Genomic DNA, 18383 nt, shown 5'->3' with positions numbered 1-18383 from the left:
TAGTGCAATAACAGCATGGACACCGTCCACGTAGCTAATCAGGGAAGCAGAGACGCACAGTTGCTTTCTCCAAGGACATTTTCAGATACAGTACTGTATTGCAAAACCAGAATTGTTATACTGGAATGGAATGTCTCCAAAGTGACTTATAATTATCTGAAAGTGATTATTGCTGGACTAGAAGTGTAGAGCTACATTTTTATTTGCTCAGTCAGTTATTGCATACACAATGCAATCCTAAACGTGCTTACTCAGAAGGAAGTTGGAAACAACCAAAAGAATTTGGAAGAAACTAAGTTCTACTTAGGAGAGACCTACTGAAATTCAAGGATCTAAGTTAGCCATGTCCAGTCATTTAACTGGATATGCTCCAAGTAGGACACTGTATACCACCCACTGGAACATACTCTGTGGTAAGTATGTTTACAACTAGCCTGAAAGTTCCAAAATCACCCCAAAATAAGTATCTGTTCCTTGTTTGTTGAAAAACAAATGCTTTTTCAGGTGGCACAGTATCTCAACAGGCAGCAATGACATGGAACAAAGTTCTAAAAGCAGACACCAGAAACCAGTTGTTAAACCAATGGGAATCTAACAAATCAGAGTGTATTCGTCAAACAGAACCAAGTCAGAAGCTAAGAACCACACTGACTTTTACAGGCGGAGACTGTTGAAAATTGTGGCCTTCCAGATACTGTTGGATCTCAATTCCCATCAGTCCCAGCCAGTGTGGACAATGGTCAAGGGTGACAGGAGCTGGAGTCCAATAACAGCTGAAGAGCCAGACATTCCCCACCCCTGACTGGATATTAGAAGGGAGACAAGAGAGACACATATGTGCATGTGTAATACGAAAACTGATATACCTAGCCTCCCAGAGGCAATTTCTACTCTCCACTAGTGGATATTGTTGCAAATCTGTTCTATTCCATATGACGTATTCTTGTCCTGATCCAAACTGTTAAATAATAGTAAAGGTAGCTAAGGAAGTCAACTAACTGTCTTCACGCCCAAGCTGGAGATGGGGAGTGCAAGTAATTCAAAATCAGCTCATGATCATGGACTGCCATTCAGAAGTAAGACAAGTTTGAACAATAAGGGATCCCTCCCCAGAGAGACGCAACCTTGTAATGTTGTGACAGAAAGTCGCCTTCTCAGGGAAAGAAGGTTCAGGCAGTCTTCCAACCTTCCACCGCAGTAGAAAAGAAGCCTTGAATCCACACAGAAACCAAGTTCCTCTAAATGAAACACATTTGTTTGTCTTATGTCTTTTAGCAACGAAGACCCAATAAACATTTGAAAATGCAAAATTCACGTAGCAGCTTTGAAAAGCAACCATGTCTGGGAAACAAGAAGCACCTGTAGGTAGAGTGAAATAAAAGGCAAGAGGCAGCCTGGGTCTACTCCTAAGTCTGAGAAAGTGCTAGCCATGAGAAAGAGATAAGAAAAGGGGCTTAGGCTACAACAGGCATCCCCAAACTGCGGCCCTCCAGATGTTTTGGCCTACAGCTCCCATGATCCCTAGCTAACAGGACCAGTGGTCAGGGATGATGGGAATTGTAGTCCAAAACATCTGGAGGGCCGAAGTTTGGGGATGCCTGGGCTACAATCTACGCACACTTATCTGGAAGTGAGCCCCACTGAATTCAACAGAACAGTTCCAAGTGCACATGCATAGGATTGTGCTGTAAGGATTGCCTGGCACATGAGAGGCCCCAGTGCCATCACACCAGCGTCATTGCACACGCATGGTGGACTGATGCAGAAGTTCATAATGCACTAAGAGCTTTGGCAGAGAGCACTGCCAGAGGATCATCCACAAGCCCTGGATAATCTACCAGGAAACACCTTGTAATTGCAGATGTTCCACAACATTTGGTGTCAAAGATCTGAAACTATTAATATAGCACACAGCTATTTGCATCCCAACCAGAGGACAGGGATGACAACTGTGGGTAGTGGAGGAAATGAAAGACTTTGTGTATCACATCTACGGTAGCTTCAATTATGGGAATGGGACAAAATTTCAGAAAGTCTGAAGGCCTCATTTCTCCAACTTCTACTTTTAAATCACAATTGAATAGCGTTTCCAGAATGTGACACGGGGAGACTTTCCACAGTCTTGCAGTGTGAATGACATCACAGAGCATATGAAAAGAAGCATTTTTTTCAGCTAAAGGGAAGCAAATTGATACTATAGTGAAAATTCAAAATACAGCCACTTACGCAGCATATTCTCACTGTTTTCAAGAAAGGTTGGAGACTGATCTGTTAAACATGTATTTGGGAAAGAATGCTCTTTCTCTGAGCCTTTTAGTAGCTGATATAATTAAAAAAAACTACAAAAAGCATACCTTATAAAGCAAGAGAGAGCCTTTGCTGTTCTCTGCCAAGCAACAAAGGAACAATTTGACCCCACGAATCAGCTTGCAAGTACAAACACTCAGTACAGTCCTTAACCCAAGATAACAAACATTTGCAGACACAGGGCAACACCCTGGTAAACCTTGAACACTGTGTATCAGGATATCAAAGGTGCATACATAAACGTTCCCAATTAAGAAAAACGGAGAAACTACCCCAGACAGAATTGTAAGAAAACTTCCTTGATCGCCAATTCTCCTCTCTTCAAGGTGTATGAGACCAGTAAAATAAATTTTGCCTCACAGTGAATCATCACAGAGGAACAGGCCAGTCTGGCCTGCCTGCTGCATCTTACAAACACTTGCTTTCCTCATGTCAGGGGGGGAAACCCTCTTATAACAATGCCAGCCTTGACATGCAGTAGCAGCTCTTGCTATAAACATCTAGTAACCAATACTATAAAGAGGCCAGACAAGCATCTCAGTCCAAGAAACCTTCATTCACCACCAGCTGGGAGAGCGAGCAAGTTGCTCTACTAGGAAAACTGGTGAGGAAAGATCACTTCTAAAATTCATGGTTTAGCCTTGACATATAAAGCCCAGTTTGTTGTCGCTAATGCACCCAGCCTCAAGTCACTGGACGTCTGTGGCCTTGAAGCTGATTTACAAGGACAAAAAAATTCTCTCTCCACCTCTTCCTAGCCTGCCCACCGTTAGGTAATAATTACCAGGCTACATGAGCAGCAAGTCTGGTGAGCTGCTAGCCCTGAGGGGAGTGAATCAGTATAAAGTCATTTCACATGCCTACTTGGTGTGCAAACTAAGCTTCAGTTTTATTCTGCAATATTGGAATCAAGTACAGGCACCATGCAAAATGGCCTAACATTATGGTGAAGTTGCTGGATTTAGTCAGAATACTGTATCACACTTACTGCTTGTATTTCTCTCTTTGGACAAGTCCAATTTTTATACATATTGTGACTCTTTGGCATTTATAAGCATAAGGACCCCAGGGGTGGAGTCACAAATCTATATTTAAACATGAACACAGCAAAAAAGCACGAATCCAAATAAAATGTGCAATAAGTTAATCGATATGACTCAAGAGCTGTACTGTGCACTCCAGGGGGAATATAAAAATATATCAAATGGGAAACAGCTACCTCAAAGATTTTTCCAGGAGGGAGGCTTAAATTGGTGCTTGACTTCCTTCAGCTAATCATGAAAGCACCTTTTCTCCTAGCTCTGCCTGAGACAGGCCTGCTCCCACGGAGCTCTCCTGTAAAACTTGTGAAAACTAGAGCAATTATTTGTCATTCTGCTGGCAAGTTAATCCAGCACTTAATAAGCTCTCATCTTTCTCAGTCTCATTTGCTTTTGTCCTTAAGAAGGGCTCTGCTCAAAAGACCATTCCCAGTTATCCACTTGTGACCATCTTGCTGAAACAGTTCTCTTGCCAAGTACCACTGAAAGAAGCCAACTGCATTTAAATCTTCACACTTTTCCAGTTAGAGAAATAGGCAATTTTGTACTTAACCAGTTACAGTAATACCTCCGCGAACGTCCGCTTCGTCTAGCGTCCGTTTTGGCGAATGTCCGCAGCAAACCCGGAAGTACCGGAACGGGTTACTTCCGGGTTTGCCACTTGCACATGCGCAGAAGCGCTAAATCACACTTTGCGCATGCGCAGAAGTGCAAACTGCTCCGCACGCAGTGGCAGACACAGCACTTTGCCCTGCGAGCTTTTTGGCTAGCTGCCGGGACTCCGGAACGGATCCCAGTCGCAAAACAAGGTACAACTGTATGTACTTATCTAGTTATGAGGCGGGCAAGGGGGAACCAGGCCTGGATTCCACACTGAGCACAGGAACTCAGCAGAACAGATCCCCTCCGACCCCACACCCACAGTACAGATACTCAGCAGCTCAACTAGAATTTTCCATTCTTGACTCAACTAAAACAGGCACCTATCACTTATCCAAAATAAGTGTCTATTTACATGCACATTTCATTGAGAGAGTAATAAGATTTTGAACCCATAATCCCTCTGCCTAGAGTGTAACAAGTGACTAACAAGTTCAAATAAAAAATAAATTATCAAGCAAGCAATGCCTCTACAATTGCACCAATGTGGGGCTGCAACAGAAACCCAAAGAAAGTTCTTTCCTTTCTTAGTAGTGTTCAGAAGACTTTATATTTGTGGCAGGAGAAATGGAAAGCCTGATGAAATGATGCCTTCTCAGTAAATTTACACATGAGAGATTCAGAAAACTAGCAGGCTGTCAACAATGTGTGGCGTCAACTAAAAGGTGTACAAGACATTTGTTAATGTGGCTCTTGCTTCAGCATTGTACTGTACAATTCAGCAGAACTGCTAGAACAACAAAAACAAAGCCAGTTTGGAGTTCTGGGAAAGTAGGCTTGAAAGAATGCATGCATGTTAAAAATCTGAGAAGCCCAAGGGGAGATACGGTAAGCGATTACAGCAGTCAGCGGGGTAGCTTTCCTTGTCTTCTGTTCTTCCTGCGCCTCTCCCCAGATCTAGCACCCAAGAGCCAGTGAATGGTGGCAAGAAGAAAACTGATTTTGGTCTGGGGAGATCCAGGCCTATAATGCCCACTTATAATGTACAGGGACAGTTGCCATCTCTTAACTGATCTCCTAGGGTGGAATAGCAATAAGTTTGGCACACTATGTTTCTTACAGAAAGGATGAGGTGCTAAATTATTCATGCTAAAGAACAAATTACGCATACACACACCTTTTTTTGGGGGGGGGAACTGGCTTAATTTTTATGATTTATCCAAGCTTCAGCATTTCTTGGAACAATTGATAAAAGAACAGGCTCTACTCAGTCCTGATTATAGTTCTATTACTTTGAGTACCCCAAAAGTTATAAACTCTAGATTGTAGCCACCCTTTGACAGCCTTGGAATAGTCATCCCAGACACATTCAGACATTAAGGATGGCACAAAAGGTTTGACCCTAGTCTGTGGGGTAAAAGAACTTACAAGCTAGAAGAGCATTTAAGTGTGTTCAGAAGCACCAGTGTGTAAGAAGTTGCCTTTGAACAAGAGTTTCATATCTGAAATGTAACAGGTTTACACAAACTGTTCTCCGTGTACCTCTTTGTACCCATGCCCCTTTGTACCCATGCCCCATTAATCTCTCTTCTTTGGTGCTGCCTATTTTGTTCCTCTGGAATTTTAGATGCCTGGTTTCAGTTCCAGCAACAGTCCCCAAGTAGAAGTAAGCCATTCAATGCTTCAACTCCCAGCTAAGAGATGAGGATTACTTCCCCCAGTCTCCCTTCTCAAAGTAATTCATTCCACCACTTCTGTTTAGAGACCTCCAACCTTCCTTGGGATCTCATGCATTCCCTTCTCTGGTGCCAATTTGTTGAAACAAGCCTGCTTCATAACCCAAGCTGTCCATGGTTGCCTAGTGTGCATCTATGTTGAAGCCAGTATGTGAGATTGTCCAGTACATCTCCATTTTCGCTCATGTAATACCATTAAAAGTCAAGGGAAAGGTATGTACGCAACCGTACTTTCCAGAGCTTTTGGTCACAAATTCAATTTTTTAAATTCACAGCCACTCTTCTCTGAACAAGTCTATATGTTAGATGAATCTGGAAAGAATAAATGCAAATAACAACCCCTAATCTTCCATCACAATGGAGGGTAAACCAACAAATTCCAAGCAAACCCTAGGCTTGGGTGGAAAACTTGGAAAATGTTGGCGTTCATGTTCCACCCTTCCCTTTTGTGGTCTGGAATCAAACAACAGCTCGACAACACAAATCCAAAACTAGATAACGAGGTATTACCCTAACAACAATCTTCATACATTACTGGAACTTCAAGAACTAAAACAACCATAGCTGAAGAATCAAGTTACCCTGTTAATTGCTACTACAGCAGCACGAGAGTCAAAGACCATCGTTATTTAACAAATGCTAATGGAATCAACTAGCTACTGCTATTTGTTTTTCTACCTCAGAGATGGGGAACTGAATATTGCTGGACTATAACTGCCATAATTTGTGACCATTGGCCATACATGCAGAGACGAATGGAAGTTGGGAAGTTCACAGGTTCCCATTCCCTGTTCAGACAAGTCACACCAACACTAATACTGCTTTTTAGCTAATGATCCTTCTGCAGTGGTTACTATTATTTAAATGAGGTTTGAAAATAGTAACTTAGCTGGCTGCCTGTAGACAAGAACTGCCTGCAGGTGCCAGCAACAGTGTTCAGCATGCAGCTAATACAGTGGCTTGTTAAGTGAGATGCATGCAACTCTAGGGAGACTGCAGGCATGACTTTATGCCACTACTAGTCCCAGCTACTTGGGAGTAGCGGTAACATGGGGGTGGAGTAGGAATCAGATTGGGCAGGAGCAGAGATGAGGAGCAGCATGGGGAAATGCATAAGTGGGGGGGGTCTATCCACCCCATTCCCATATGTATATGTGTGTGTATATGCTATTTTAACCAATTTTCTTTAAAGGGGGACAGATAAATAAAATGGTGAAGTGGGAACAAAGCAAACCACATTACTAAGAATCACAGCGAGAAATAGCTAGAAATAGGGCTGAAGCCATTAGTACATTAGGTGACCTATTTGAATCTATTAAAAGGCTGCATCACAAATTAAAATAAAAGCCTCTTAAGTGAGTCAGACCCTTTCCTGCTGTGGTCACCAGGACCTGAACCATTTTTCCTGCTCAATTCTTCTTGGAGCTCCCTTTATACTGCCCTGCTTCTGAAGGATTTGAACAGAACACTCAGGCAGAGTTCAGCTAGAGTGGAGGTGCTCTGGGCAAGCAAAGGGGAGAAAACACACACAGGTGACCTCAATGTCCCTTTCAAGTAGACTGCAACACAATGAGAAGGGCACAAAAATGCCACAGAGGCTTTAATATGAACAGGTTTACTATGGCTGGAGTCAACAATACGAACAGGTTTACTATGATTGGAGTCAACATAAAGATTGAGGATTGAAGAAGAGGCCTGTGTACATCACTGTACTTCCAACTCCATGTTTATGGAAGACAATCTTACTTGGCTACGAGTGATTGCCAAAGAAGACGAAGACTTCCAACTCAAGCCTACTGCCTCATTTCCTGAACAGTGTTAGAAATTAGCCAGGCACCAGGCATGTTTTGCGACTGGCATGGGTCCAATCATGACCTTGTAGAGATTTCTGGATGCCAGGTTGGTGACTGACATCTCCAACTGGTTGGCCTCTCCAGGTTTCCTAAACAGGTTAGCAGAAGAGCTTATTTATTGCATTTATATCCCACCTTTCCCCCCCAAGGAGTACATGGTTCACTCCCCTTCTCAGTTAATCCTTGCAATGACCCTGTGAGTGGCAGTGACTGGCCCAACTTCATTGGTGAGCTTCATGATTGAGTGGGACTCTGAACTCTGATCTCTCAAGTTCTATCCAGACACTTGAACCGCTACACCACACTGGCTCCCTTGAGTACCTGCCAGGCCCGGCTCTAGGTGGAGTCCCGGTGGTGCAGGGCGCCGGCCCGGCAGGGGGGGTGCTGCGCGTCAAAGCCGCGCGGAAGCCATGCTGCGCGCTGCGAGGGTGGGGGCACCGGATTGATCTCCACGCCTCAGCGCCAGGGCGCCCGACCTGCTTGAGACGGCCCTGGTACCTGCTATGGGGCAGCTATATAAATTAAGAAGGTACCAGTAAATAAATATGGGGAAAGCAAAATGTCACTTAGAGAAGGATCTGAAATATTTTCCTTGAAGCTTTAATTTGTTTTATTCTGGATTTTTTTATTTGATGTTTTAATGTGTTTTAAACCACTTTGAGATTTTTTTTCCTTTAAAATATAAAGTGGTAGAGAAATAATATGAATACAAAAAAAAATTAATCCCATTGGGGGAAAAAGCACCTAGACATTCTGGTTTGGTGACCGCAACCTATGTTTAAGGTGTCATTTGGTGATTAGCTTATATAGCTGAGATTCTAACACTGTCCATAAATCTGGAGACAGTGAACTGCTTCTAAGAACCTCATACCGTGACAATCTGCTTAATTTCTAGAATGCTGCAGCAGATTAAACAAACTGAAATGGATTGCCCCAGGGCTTCCAATCACATGAAGAGCACATTTTGGACTGATGGTCCCCAAAGTGTGTGGCGCCATACCTTGAGGGGCAGTGGGATTACGGACTAGAGCAAAACACCTTCCTCACATTGTATTGTTGATTGTTTCATTGTTGATTGCCTAGTCTGGAAAGCCAAATACTGCTGGTGAAGAACTCCTCCTACCAGTAGTTGGTGAGGTTCTAAGTACTGTTTTGCATAAGTCACCACGCCATATAATTAAGATTATTCTTCTCAGCAACAATTCAGTGCAAAGACGCACAGATGAAATGGCTGAGAATGTTGAAGAGACATTGTGCAGCTTACTGAGGACAACAGAATTCACATTACTGTGGATGAGACAATTCTGCCAGGCAATGAATCATTGCTTCTTGCATATGTGTGCTTTATAAAAGATGAACGTTTGGCTCAAGAGTTGTTATTTGCAAGGCAAAGAGAAACAGATACAAATGGGAAGTCAATATTTCTTGTTAGCTCGAGCGACACCAATTTCCAAATATGTCTGAGCTAGAAGAGAAAGGTGGGATAAGAAATTATGATCTGCAAGGTTATTTTACCACCTGGATATACTGCATATATGTTTGAGTGATTTGGGTGATAAATCCATTTTCAGATACTGAGGAAGTTGGGGTAGTGGAGAAAGAACTAACCAAGCTACAAAATGACTCTGACTTGAAGTCAAAGTTTAAGAAATTGTACAAAGAGTTTTGGTTACAGAAGGAAATTTCAGATCGCTATTCTGCACTATGGACAGTAGTTAAGAAACTCACTGTTGCATTTGCAACATCATATTTGGTGGAACATGGTTTTAGTGTGGCCATCCAACTTGTCACCAAGCAAAGGAATCAACTCCAGATTACTAAGCACAGTGATTTAAGGCTCCTGTTAAGTGACTTTAAACTAGACATTTGGAAACTGGTATCACTTCATCAAGCCCATCCATTGCATTGATGAGTTACTGAACAGTGCAGTAGTTACTATATGTGGTACCTCTTAAGACTCTTGTTAAATGACTATCATACTTTGAAAAGCAAATTCATGGATTCTACTGAATTAAACTAAATAGCTTAAACTGGATTTTTAATAAATATTCAATTAATTGTTACTTTTTGAATTTTATTGTGTTATTATCTTCCTTAGTGTGTTGTGTGCAAACTGCTATTCCGAATAATGCTTTTAATATGGTAGGGTAGGGGGCACTGGGAATCAGTTTATGGAATCAAGGAGGCAGTGGCCCCAAAAAGTTTTGGAATCACTGCTCTAGACCAGGCATCCCCAAACTTCGGCCCTCCAGATGTTTTGGACTACAATTCCCATCTTCCCCGACCACTTGTCCTGTTAGCTAGGGATCATGGGAGTTTTAGGCCAAAACATTTGGAGCGCCGCAGTTTGGGGATGCCTGCTCTAGATGCACAGAATGGCCTTTCAGACCGTAACAGTAGAACACACAAAGGTCACAGAACCCACAAGGTTTGGCTCTCGGCAGTTTTTTATGTCAAGGGTGCAGAGCACTGTGATTCTGGTATTTATCAGAGTTACTAGACTTTAGTAGATTTGGTAAGTGTCAGAATGAAACCTTTGCCAGTAAATTCAAACAGGAAGAAAAGGTCAGAGTCTCATAATGCTCATAAACCACCTCCATCATCTTCTCTCTCCGTAGAATGTATGTATTAGGTCTGTTCACATGTCCAGTAGGCATGAAAACAAACCTAAATACATGCAGGGCCGTCTCAAGCAGGTCGGGCGCCCTGGCGCTGAGATCGCTCCGGCGCACCCGCCATCACAGCGCGCAGCATGGCTTCCGCACGGCTTCGCCACGCAGCACCCCGCCTGCCGGCCCGGTGCCGTGGCACCCCGCACCACTGGGACTACACCTAGAGCCAGGCCTGAATACATGCCTTGCTCACATTGCACTTGAAGCACTGGAATATGCTCTGGGAAGGTTCATTTAAAGTCCCGCCTCTCCCAAGGACTCATTGTGTAGCTTCCAGCAAAATTCTCTTTATTAACCTCAGGTCCCTAGTTGTTAATAGCAACAACAGTTATGTATTTTTCATGGCACTATCACTAACACAATAGGATTTTGTAAAACACACTTCTAATTACGAGTGCTTAATACTACTACTTGTAGGAGAGTTAGGAAATCTCCTGATGTTTCCTTAAGGGAGGGTTTTAATTCAGTCAGCCTTCATTCATCCATTAGGAATTCAGTGGCCTAGTTGCTACATAGCGGGGGAAGCTGTCAGAATTTGAAGGGCAGGACTTCTAAAACAGTAGTAACATCCCACAGATTATATTTTCCCTATCACCAGGGCCGTCTCAAGCAGGTCGGGCGCCCTGGCGCTGAGGCGCGAAGATCGTTCCGGCGCCCTCGCAGCACCCCCCCCCTGCCGGCCCGGCGCCCCACGCCACCGGGACTACACCTAGAGCCGGGCCTGCCTATCACATTTATATGAAGCAACACTCGTTTGCTGCATCATGCATGGAACAAACCAGTGATGACAGTCAAAGCACCTGTAAGTATTGGCAGAGTATGCAACAGTTTCAAGATTAGCCAATTACTAATACAATGCTTTAATTAAACACCATCTTGGGGTGCTTGCAGGCACAAGCTTTCTTGCATAAAGTCATTAGTTTTATGCATTTAGTTGCTTGCAGCACTACAATTGAAGTCTACCTGATTCTCTCTCTTGCTGTGCCCCACTAAGAAAACCTTGTTGGACAATATAAAAAAATTCCTTCCAGTAGCACCTTAGAGACCAACCAAGTTTGTTATTGGTATGAGCTTAGTTGATCTCTGCTACTGGAAGGAATTTTTATACTGTATTTTGTTTCGACTATGGCAGACCAACACGGCTACCTACCTATATCTAAACTCATTGGACAATGCTTAACAAGCAGTATATAAATTACTGGAAAAAATAAAACAGTAATATTTTGGTTCCACACCATTATCTTTGGATTCATTTATTTGGTTTGATCCTGTTTCCTTCCCACTGCAGTGGGCAGAATGGGATGGGATGGGATGGGTCTAGAATTCAAATAATTTGTCTCTGCTATTACTCTCCTCATTCCTCCCACTGAACCTCCTGTGTTTTCAGAGCTTATAAACAAGTATTTCGAACACCTGCATACACTCCTTTAAAAACAACAATACAAGCCATCAGAAGTGCAGAATGTCAAGAACTCAGAAGTCTCACTGACCAATGCAGGAACTGATTCGCCCTATCACTTTTCCAACCCTCTCCACACCTTTGCCCCTCGCCACTGCAAGCAGGTAGAGATTAGCACCCAGAGGTAACATCCATAAAATGCAGCCACTTTGTGTAACAAGCATCAAAGGAAAGTACAAGAGTTATTAGAGCAATCTTCCATCTTCTCTCACACAACAGTTGATTCATAGAGGCAATAGTTTACCTTATTTCAGCACATTTACATAAAATTAGCATTACAGCGGTACCTTGGGTTAAGAACTTAATTTGTTATGGAGGTCGTTCTTAACCTGAAACTGTTCTTAACCTGAGGTACCACTTTGGGTAATGGGGCCTCCCACTGCTAAGTTCTTAACCTAAGGTACTATTTCTGGGTTAGTGGAGTCTGTAACCTGAAGCGTCTGTAACCCGAGGTACAAGCTAACTGGCTCTGTATCATCTGCCTTGAATAACTCTAGTCTTAACCTGCTGCCGAACAAGAAATCAAGAAACCTATAGCCCACTCTTAGGATGTTTACTCAGGAATAAGCTCAAGGTTAATTGTGCATAGTAGGACTGTAACCAAGGAGTAAAACCACCCCTGACTACTTTTAATTGTGAGGAATTATCATACGGATGAGGAGTAACAAGCACCCTGGGCAATCCCTACTGTTGACAGAAACTTTAGGTCAGATCTATGTTGTTGTTGTTCTTACAACCTATCCCCGTTTCTGTTATACCATCAAGGATCTCAATGTAAACAGAATCAACTTACAACTTCAAGCAGACTGAGTAAACTGTGCCACTCTTAAGTTGCTACAATTGATGGAAGGTTGCTGCTAAATTCTGAAAGATTTAGCAAACAACTGTGAAGAGAAAGCAAAACAAAGGATGCCAGGGCAAAAGAACTCAAGTATATTTAGTACTGTACAGGAAAAAAGATAAACTGAGCAGAGAGGACACATTTTGGCAGTTTTCAGATACTTAAAAGATCATCATCATCATCAAGATGGAGCACGATTACATATTCAGAATAGGCACTAAAGACCAGAAAGAAAGAAATGCTTTTAATGATAAGACATAATGTTTAACTTGTGTACTAAGGGCAGCGGAGGTGCAGCCTAAGAACAGTTTAGTGCTGAAACTCTTTAAAAGATAAGGAGGAGGGTTCATTGACCACAGTTAGAAGATTACATTAACAATGCCTGATCACTTAATTCAGAATACATGGATAGAATCATAGAGCTTGGAGGGATCTCCCAGGGCCATCTAGTCCAACCCCCTGCAATGCAGGATTCTTTGGGGCCAATGTGGGGCTCGAATCCTTGACCCCCTGAGATTAATGAGTCTCATGCTTTAGTGCACTGATGGTGCACAGGGAAGAATACGAATACTTCAGACGGCACTGCCTAGAAAACACCAACCGGAGTTTTAAAGCCCAATTCTCACGTTCTAGAAGAAGAGAGTCGGCACCCTGCCCTCGCCCGGGAGTGCTGCTATCACCAAGGCACCTGTGACTACGCCCCAAAGCGCAGAGGTCTCGCGTGGGACCCTCCCCCGGAAGACACAATATGAAATATTGGCGGGAGAGGGGAATGAGGGAAAGAGGGGGGCCAGCTGCGTCCTCCTTCTTGAGGGGGCAGCGTCGCTCTCCGCCATCGCGTGAAAGGCTGTGTGACAGGGAGGAAACGACACCCTTTCATCCTCCCCACCCACCCCGCGAAAGCCAAGAACTGCGCGCTTTCTCACACACGCGCGCGCACGCAAATATATCTGGATACACACAGGGTGTGAGGCACGCGTGCCGTGCTCCGTGTCGGGCGAGCGCCCTCCTCCCGCCGCCAGTCCCCACTCACTCTCGCCCACTATCGCCTTCAGTCCCGCCGGCGCCATGACTCCCGCGTCCCTCTTCGGCTCCTACTGCCCCAGAGGCTGCCACTTCCGCGTCTGCAGGCGGGCGGAGCCGACCTCGGGACTCGCCCCTTTTGTGAGCCGGCCCGCGGGAGGCACACCTCGGGAGTGCAGGGCGGGCTGCCCCGCTTCCGCACGGAGGGGCTGCCCGAGCGCGCCTGGTTCAGACGGCCAGCCCTGTCCTGGGGGTGGGGTAGGGTGGGGGTAAGGTTGCCTGTCTTTGTTTTCCTGCTATGACAGGACGGCCGGCCCCTTGCAGGTGAAGTGGTGAAGTGCCGCCCAATTCCGTGCACGGGATCGGGCTACAAACCCGATGCCGGAACAGGATTGCTCCACAGAAAGATGCACTTCGCGCAGCGGCCTGCGGGGCGGCGCCAGGCAGGACGCGTGACAGGGCGGGGTGCACCTTCCAGCTCGCGGCGGACACGTGTCCAGGGGAGTCAATATTGGGGGTCCGGGTAAGCCCCGTCATGGGCATAGCCAAGCAGAACGGAGGGGAGGTTCTGCCCCCCTCGTTATGGGTCAGGAAAAGCATGGTGAAAAAGAATCAGTGCATCTGGTGGTTTCACGGGTTCTGAAATGAAGCAAAGGCACGTTTTATTTTGACATTATTGGCCCAGATCACTCCCTATCAAAGTAAACACAGCTGACAGGATTGGTACCAAAATGAAACTATTGAGAAGCAAGAGGGATGTATCAGCAAGGTTTGGCGGAACCTTGAGGCTGAGAGAAGTAAAAACCATATTTTGTAAAACTGAAGGTGGCAGCCCCAGGCTGGAATATACAATAAGGACTGTTTTCTACTGCTAGCTATATGTCTGTGTTTAATCAATTTGTCCTTGGGAGGCCTTAGTATTTGGGAAAAATAGGAGGAGGGAGAGGAAGGGGGCAGAGAAAATATATATGCTGAGATTGTGACTTGAATGATTTGTGACTTGTTATTAATATCTCCATAAGAATCTTTTGAATATCTTTTTCCTACTTAAAGAGGTAGATGGGGGGGATTAGGACTTTTAAAAAGCCAAAGGAAACAAGCTTCAGACATCTGAAGGCAGCCCTGTTTAGGGAAGTTTTTAATGTTTGAAGTTTTATTCTGTTTTTAGTGTTCTGCTAAGAGCCGCCCAGAGTGGCTGGGGAAACCCAGCCAGATGGGCGGGGTATAAATAATAAAATTATTATTAAGCTTCCCACCTGCATTTACTGCTTAAACGTCTAAGCCCTTCAGTCATTTTCTGCAACTGCTCCCAGTTTATGACAGTGCAAGGCCTCAAGAGGGATCTCCTGCTCTTTGCAGCAGCAGTAGCAGCTGCTGCTTCCGTATTTCAGTTCTTGAGCCTTTGCATTTCCTTGATTTTGCTGCAGTTTCTCCTGCCACTCCACCAACAAGAATCACATACTTTCACCACTTTTCTTCCTTCCCACCCTAGGGAACCTCCACTTTCCTGAAAACAGTGCAAGGCCCACTTTTGTAATTACTGTTATCTCCTTACCATTCAGATAAATGCTAAACTGAAGACTTGACTTTACTTCACTGCTTGGGCTCAGAAGGCCAGAAGGTCTATATTAATCTATCCTCCCTTACTGCTGTGGCTCAGGATGCATATCTGTATGAAGTACTTTGGGATGAGCACTTTAATTCCCCTATAAATGTGATTGCTGAACAGTACATATTCTCTTTGAGGGTTCACTTACCAGGAGACCAGATGAATATGCAACTGCATTATGTGCATTGAGTGCCACTTGTGTTTTTGGCAACATATATGATTAAAGACCAATTGTTCTGGAAACCTTCCAAACTTCAAGGGAAACCCTTAATGGAAAGTTACAGGTAGGTAGACGTGTTGGTCTGCCGTAGTCAAAACAAAATAAAAAAATTCCTTCCAGTAGCACCTTAGAGACCAACTAAGTTTTCATTGGTATGAGCTTCCGTGTGCATGCACACTTCTTCAGATATCTGAAGAAGTGTGCATGTACACGAAAGCTCATACCAAGCAAGCAAGCAAGCAAGCAAGCACACAGGTCACCTTTGTCACAGTGAGGACGTCTATGTCCTGGCCAGGCTTGCGCCCAATCTTGTTTTTGTACAATCTTGTTTGTCCTCAGTAACCAAAATTATATTATCAACATATACAAGCAGAAAAGTTGTTTTCCTTCATTTGCAAGAAATCGTACAAAACAAAGTGACACTAATCAAGAAAAGTTCCAGGGTGACAACAGAGAGCAAACTAAAAATGGTTTTGCAGTTCATCAAAACTATGCAGCAATATCAAGTTATAGGAAAACTGGTGCTATTAACAGTAATCCTTCTAGTTGGTTAATTGGTTTGGCAACTTCCATGCATATGAGGTGTGATGCTAATTATTGCCCCAAGAGTTAAATGATAACTAATCAGAGGCAGCTACAGGACAGCTATGAGATTCAGGTGAGGGTCAGATACCTTGTCAATCCTAGCAGGTATATAAGAGGACGACCTGGCCTCTTAAAGAGGAGAAGCATAGCATGGTAGACTTGTATATTTAATAATATCTTATGTCCTTTAGAGGAGAAATTGTGAATTTTAAATACCCGTCGTCATCCCTGGCTTTCATCCTTGGCATTCATCCTTGTTTATAACACTCTTCCATTTTCTTCTAGTTTTGAGGGTGGGGTGTGGGGTGGGGAGGGGAGGGGCCTCACAAGTGGAGTAGCCTAGGGCCTCTTCATCTAAATCCAGCCCTGGCCAAATCACTCTCTTCAGTCCTACCAGGTCACAATTTCCTCAAGCTGTGGAGGCGGAGGCCATTCACGGCAATTTCACTCTTTTTCTTTTTGTCCCTTTCAGTTCCGTCTTGCAAGGCAAAAGTATTTTTGTCACTGTTCCTGGACCAAACCACAAAGCTGATTTTCAAAGCTGCCTTGTTTGAAGGGTGACTTGCAGTAAAAAAGACATTTTCCCAAGTGTTGCAACTGTGTTATACAAGAGGGGGTGGAAATGCATTCTGGTTGAAAAGAGGGTGAACTGCTGCAGGGAATATTTCAAGTGTCGCCATGACCCATCACATGCCTCCATTTTGCCAGCTGAAAATAGATGAACATGAACTAAGAATGGTGGCTGACTGGGTCTCCTTACACCATAATTCTTACTCGGGTATATTGAGTTGAACTCCCCCTATAGAAGGGGTAGACAACATGCTGCATATGTTGTTGGACTCCAGTTGCCATCATCTCTGGCTATCAGTGTGCGGTCAGTGGAGTCTAGTCCCCTAGATGTTCCTGGTAAATTAAAGTACTAAAGCCTGGTGCCCCCTTCCCAAAGTCCAGGAAACTTCTGCCCAGCTTAGGGAGGCACAATGTTCTGACGGGGGTCCAAGAACCCGCCCACCACCTTCCTAAAGCCCACTCGGCTTTGGGAAGAAGGTTGGAGGGCTCCAGCATCCTGTGCTTTTGTAGCTAGGGGGTGCTGTTGATCCATCATTGTCAAAACAAAGGTATCCTCAACAGCATGGAGTGCCTTTTACAGCTTACATTTATTTATTTGTTAAATTTATATCTTGCCTTTACTCCCCAAACAGCCCAAGGTGGCACACACATCCACATTTTTAAAAAAAGTATTCTAAAATAGCTAAAATATTCTAAAAGTTGTTTCAGTTAAAAGCATTATAGATACAGAACATTATTTTGCCTAATGATCTGAGGGGTTGCAAGGAACAGGATTCTACGGACACCAAATGTGAACTTTTGAAAGAACAAACTCCTGAAAGAATGATGGAGGCAGATGGCATTCCACAAAAGGGGAACAACCATTGATTGCAAAGGCCCTGTTATGGGTCACGAGTCAGTGCCAACTGGACAGCACCAACAAGCCCCACCTGCAGATCATAGGGTCTGAGGTGGTTGATGTTCAGAAGGCACAATTTTAGGTATTTGGGTCTCGAGCCATTTAGAGCTTTATATGCTACTGGGAACATCTTGAATTGGGTTTGTTAGCTCACTGGCAGCCAATCCAGTGATTTCAGGACTGGTGAGACATGATTCCACCAGGCTGCCTCACTTACCAACTTAGTAGACACATTATACATTAGTGCAGCCTCTGGACCATCTTCCAAGCAGCCGTAAGTAGAGCGCATTACAATGGACCACATAGAAAGTCACTAGACCTTAGTATAAACATCCTGCTCCTAAGAGTTGCAAAAAATATCATTATATCTAATCTTTGTGTTCACCAGCAAACATTAATTATCACCCTCCCGTAAGCAGGAACCAGACGCCATACAGACAATGAAATCTTTTTTGAGGTACACATTATTAAGGAACTACAGAGAGAAAGATGTGGCCTTCCCAAAATTAAGCATGTCCCCCCCTCCTTACTTCAAATCTATTTCAGTAAACACAATGGTAAGCTACCAGGAATGACAATAGTTCAAAAAACTTAGGCATTACATTATTCACTCTCTCAGAAAGCCATATAGAGATTAGATAGCATGAAACTTTACTTTTCAATGGTTAGTCAGCTTACAGCTCCAACAGGTCCTCCTCTTGGCTCCTCAAGGATCTCAAAGAGCAACCCGGCACTTTGCTGGACCACAGACCAAAGGAAGAGGTGAGAGACACTGTTACTTTGCTGGCACAGAATCCTGAAGGTGAGAACTTAACTCTCAGAGAGCTATGATACTTGACTTTGCATTCCACTTGCCCAACCTCGGGCTCGACCCTATCACCCTGAAATTAAAGAGTCTCATGCTCTACTAAGCTACATATCTGTTTGCAACTAGAGAGGTGGAAAGTGAACTATGTTTATTTGGCTGTAC

General features: G+C 44.0%; 1 protein-coding gene across 1 annotated transcript in view; it reads right to left on the bottom strand.

The window, feature by feature from the left end:
* Positions 1-13728, bottom strand: part of STXBP2 (syntaxin binding protein 2) — a 36596-nt gene extending 22868 nt beyond the window's left edge. Inside the window, exon 1 of the mRNA XM_035104793.2 lies at positions 13542-13728. Within this exon, the coding sequence (XP_034960684.1) occupies positions 13542-13578 (37 nt within the window). The 5' untranslated portion in view covers positions 13579-13728. The remainder of the gene's footprint in view (positions 1-13541) is intronic.
* Between the last annotated feature and the right edge of the window lie 4655 nt (positions 13729-18383).

This window comes from Zootoca vivipara, chromosome 2 (genome assembly GCF_963506605.1).
Source record: "Zootoca vivipara chromosome 2, rZooViv1.1, whole genome shotgun sequence".
In the NCBI taxonomy this organism is placed as follows: Eukaryota; Metazoa; Chordata; class Lepidosauria; order Squamata; family Lacertidae; genus Zootoca; species Zootoca vivipara.
Note: the sequence above shows the minus strand (reverse complement) of the source record. Positions and strands in the feature narration are given on the sequence as shown.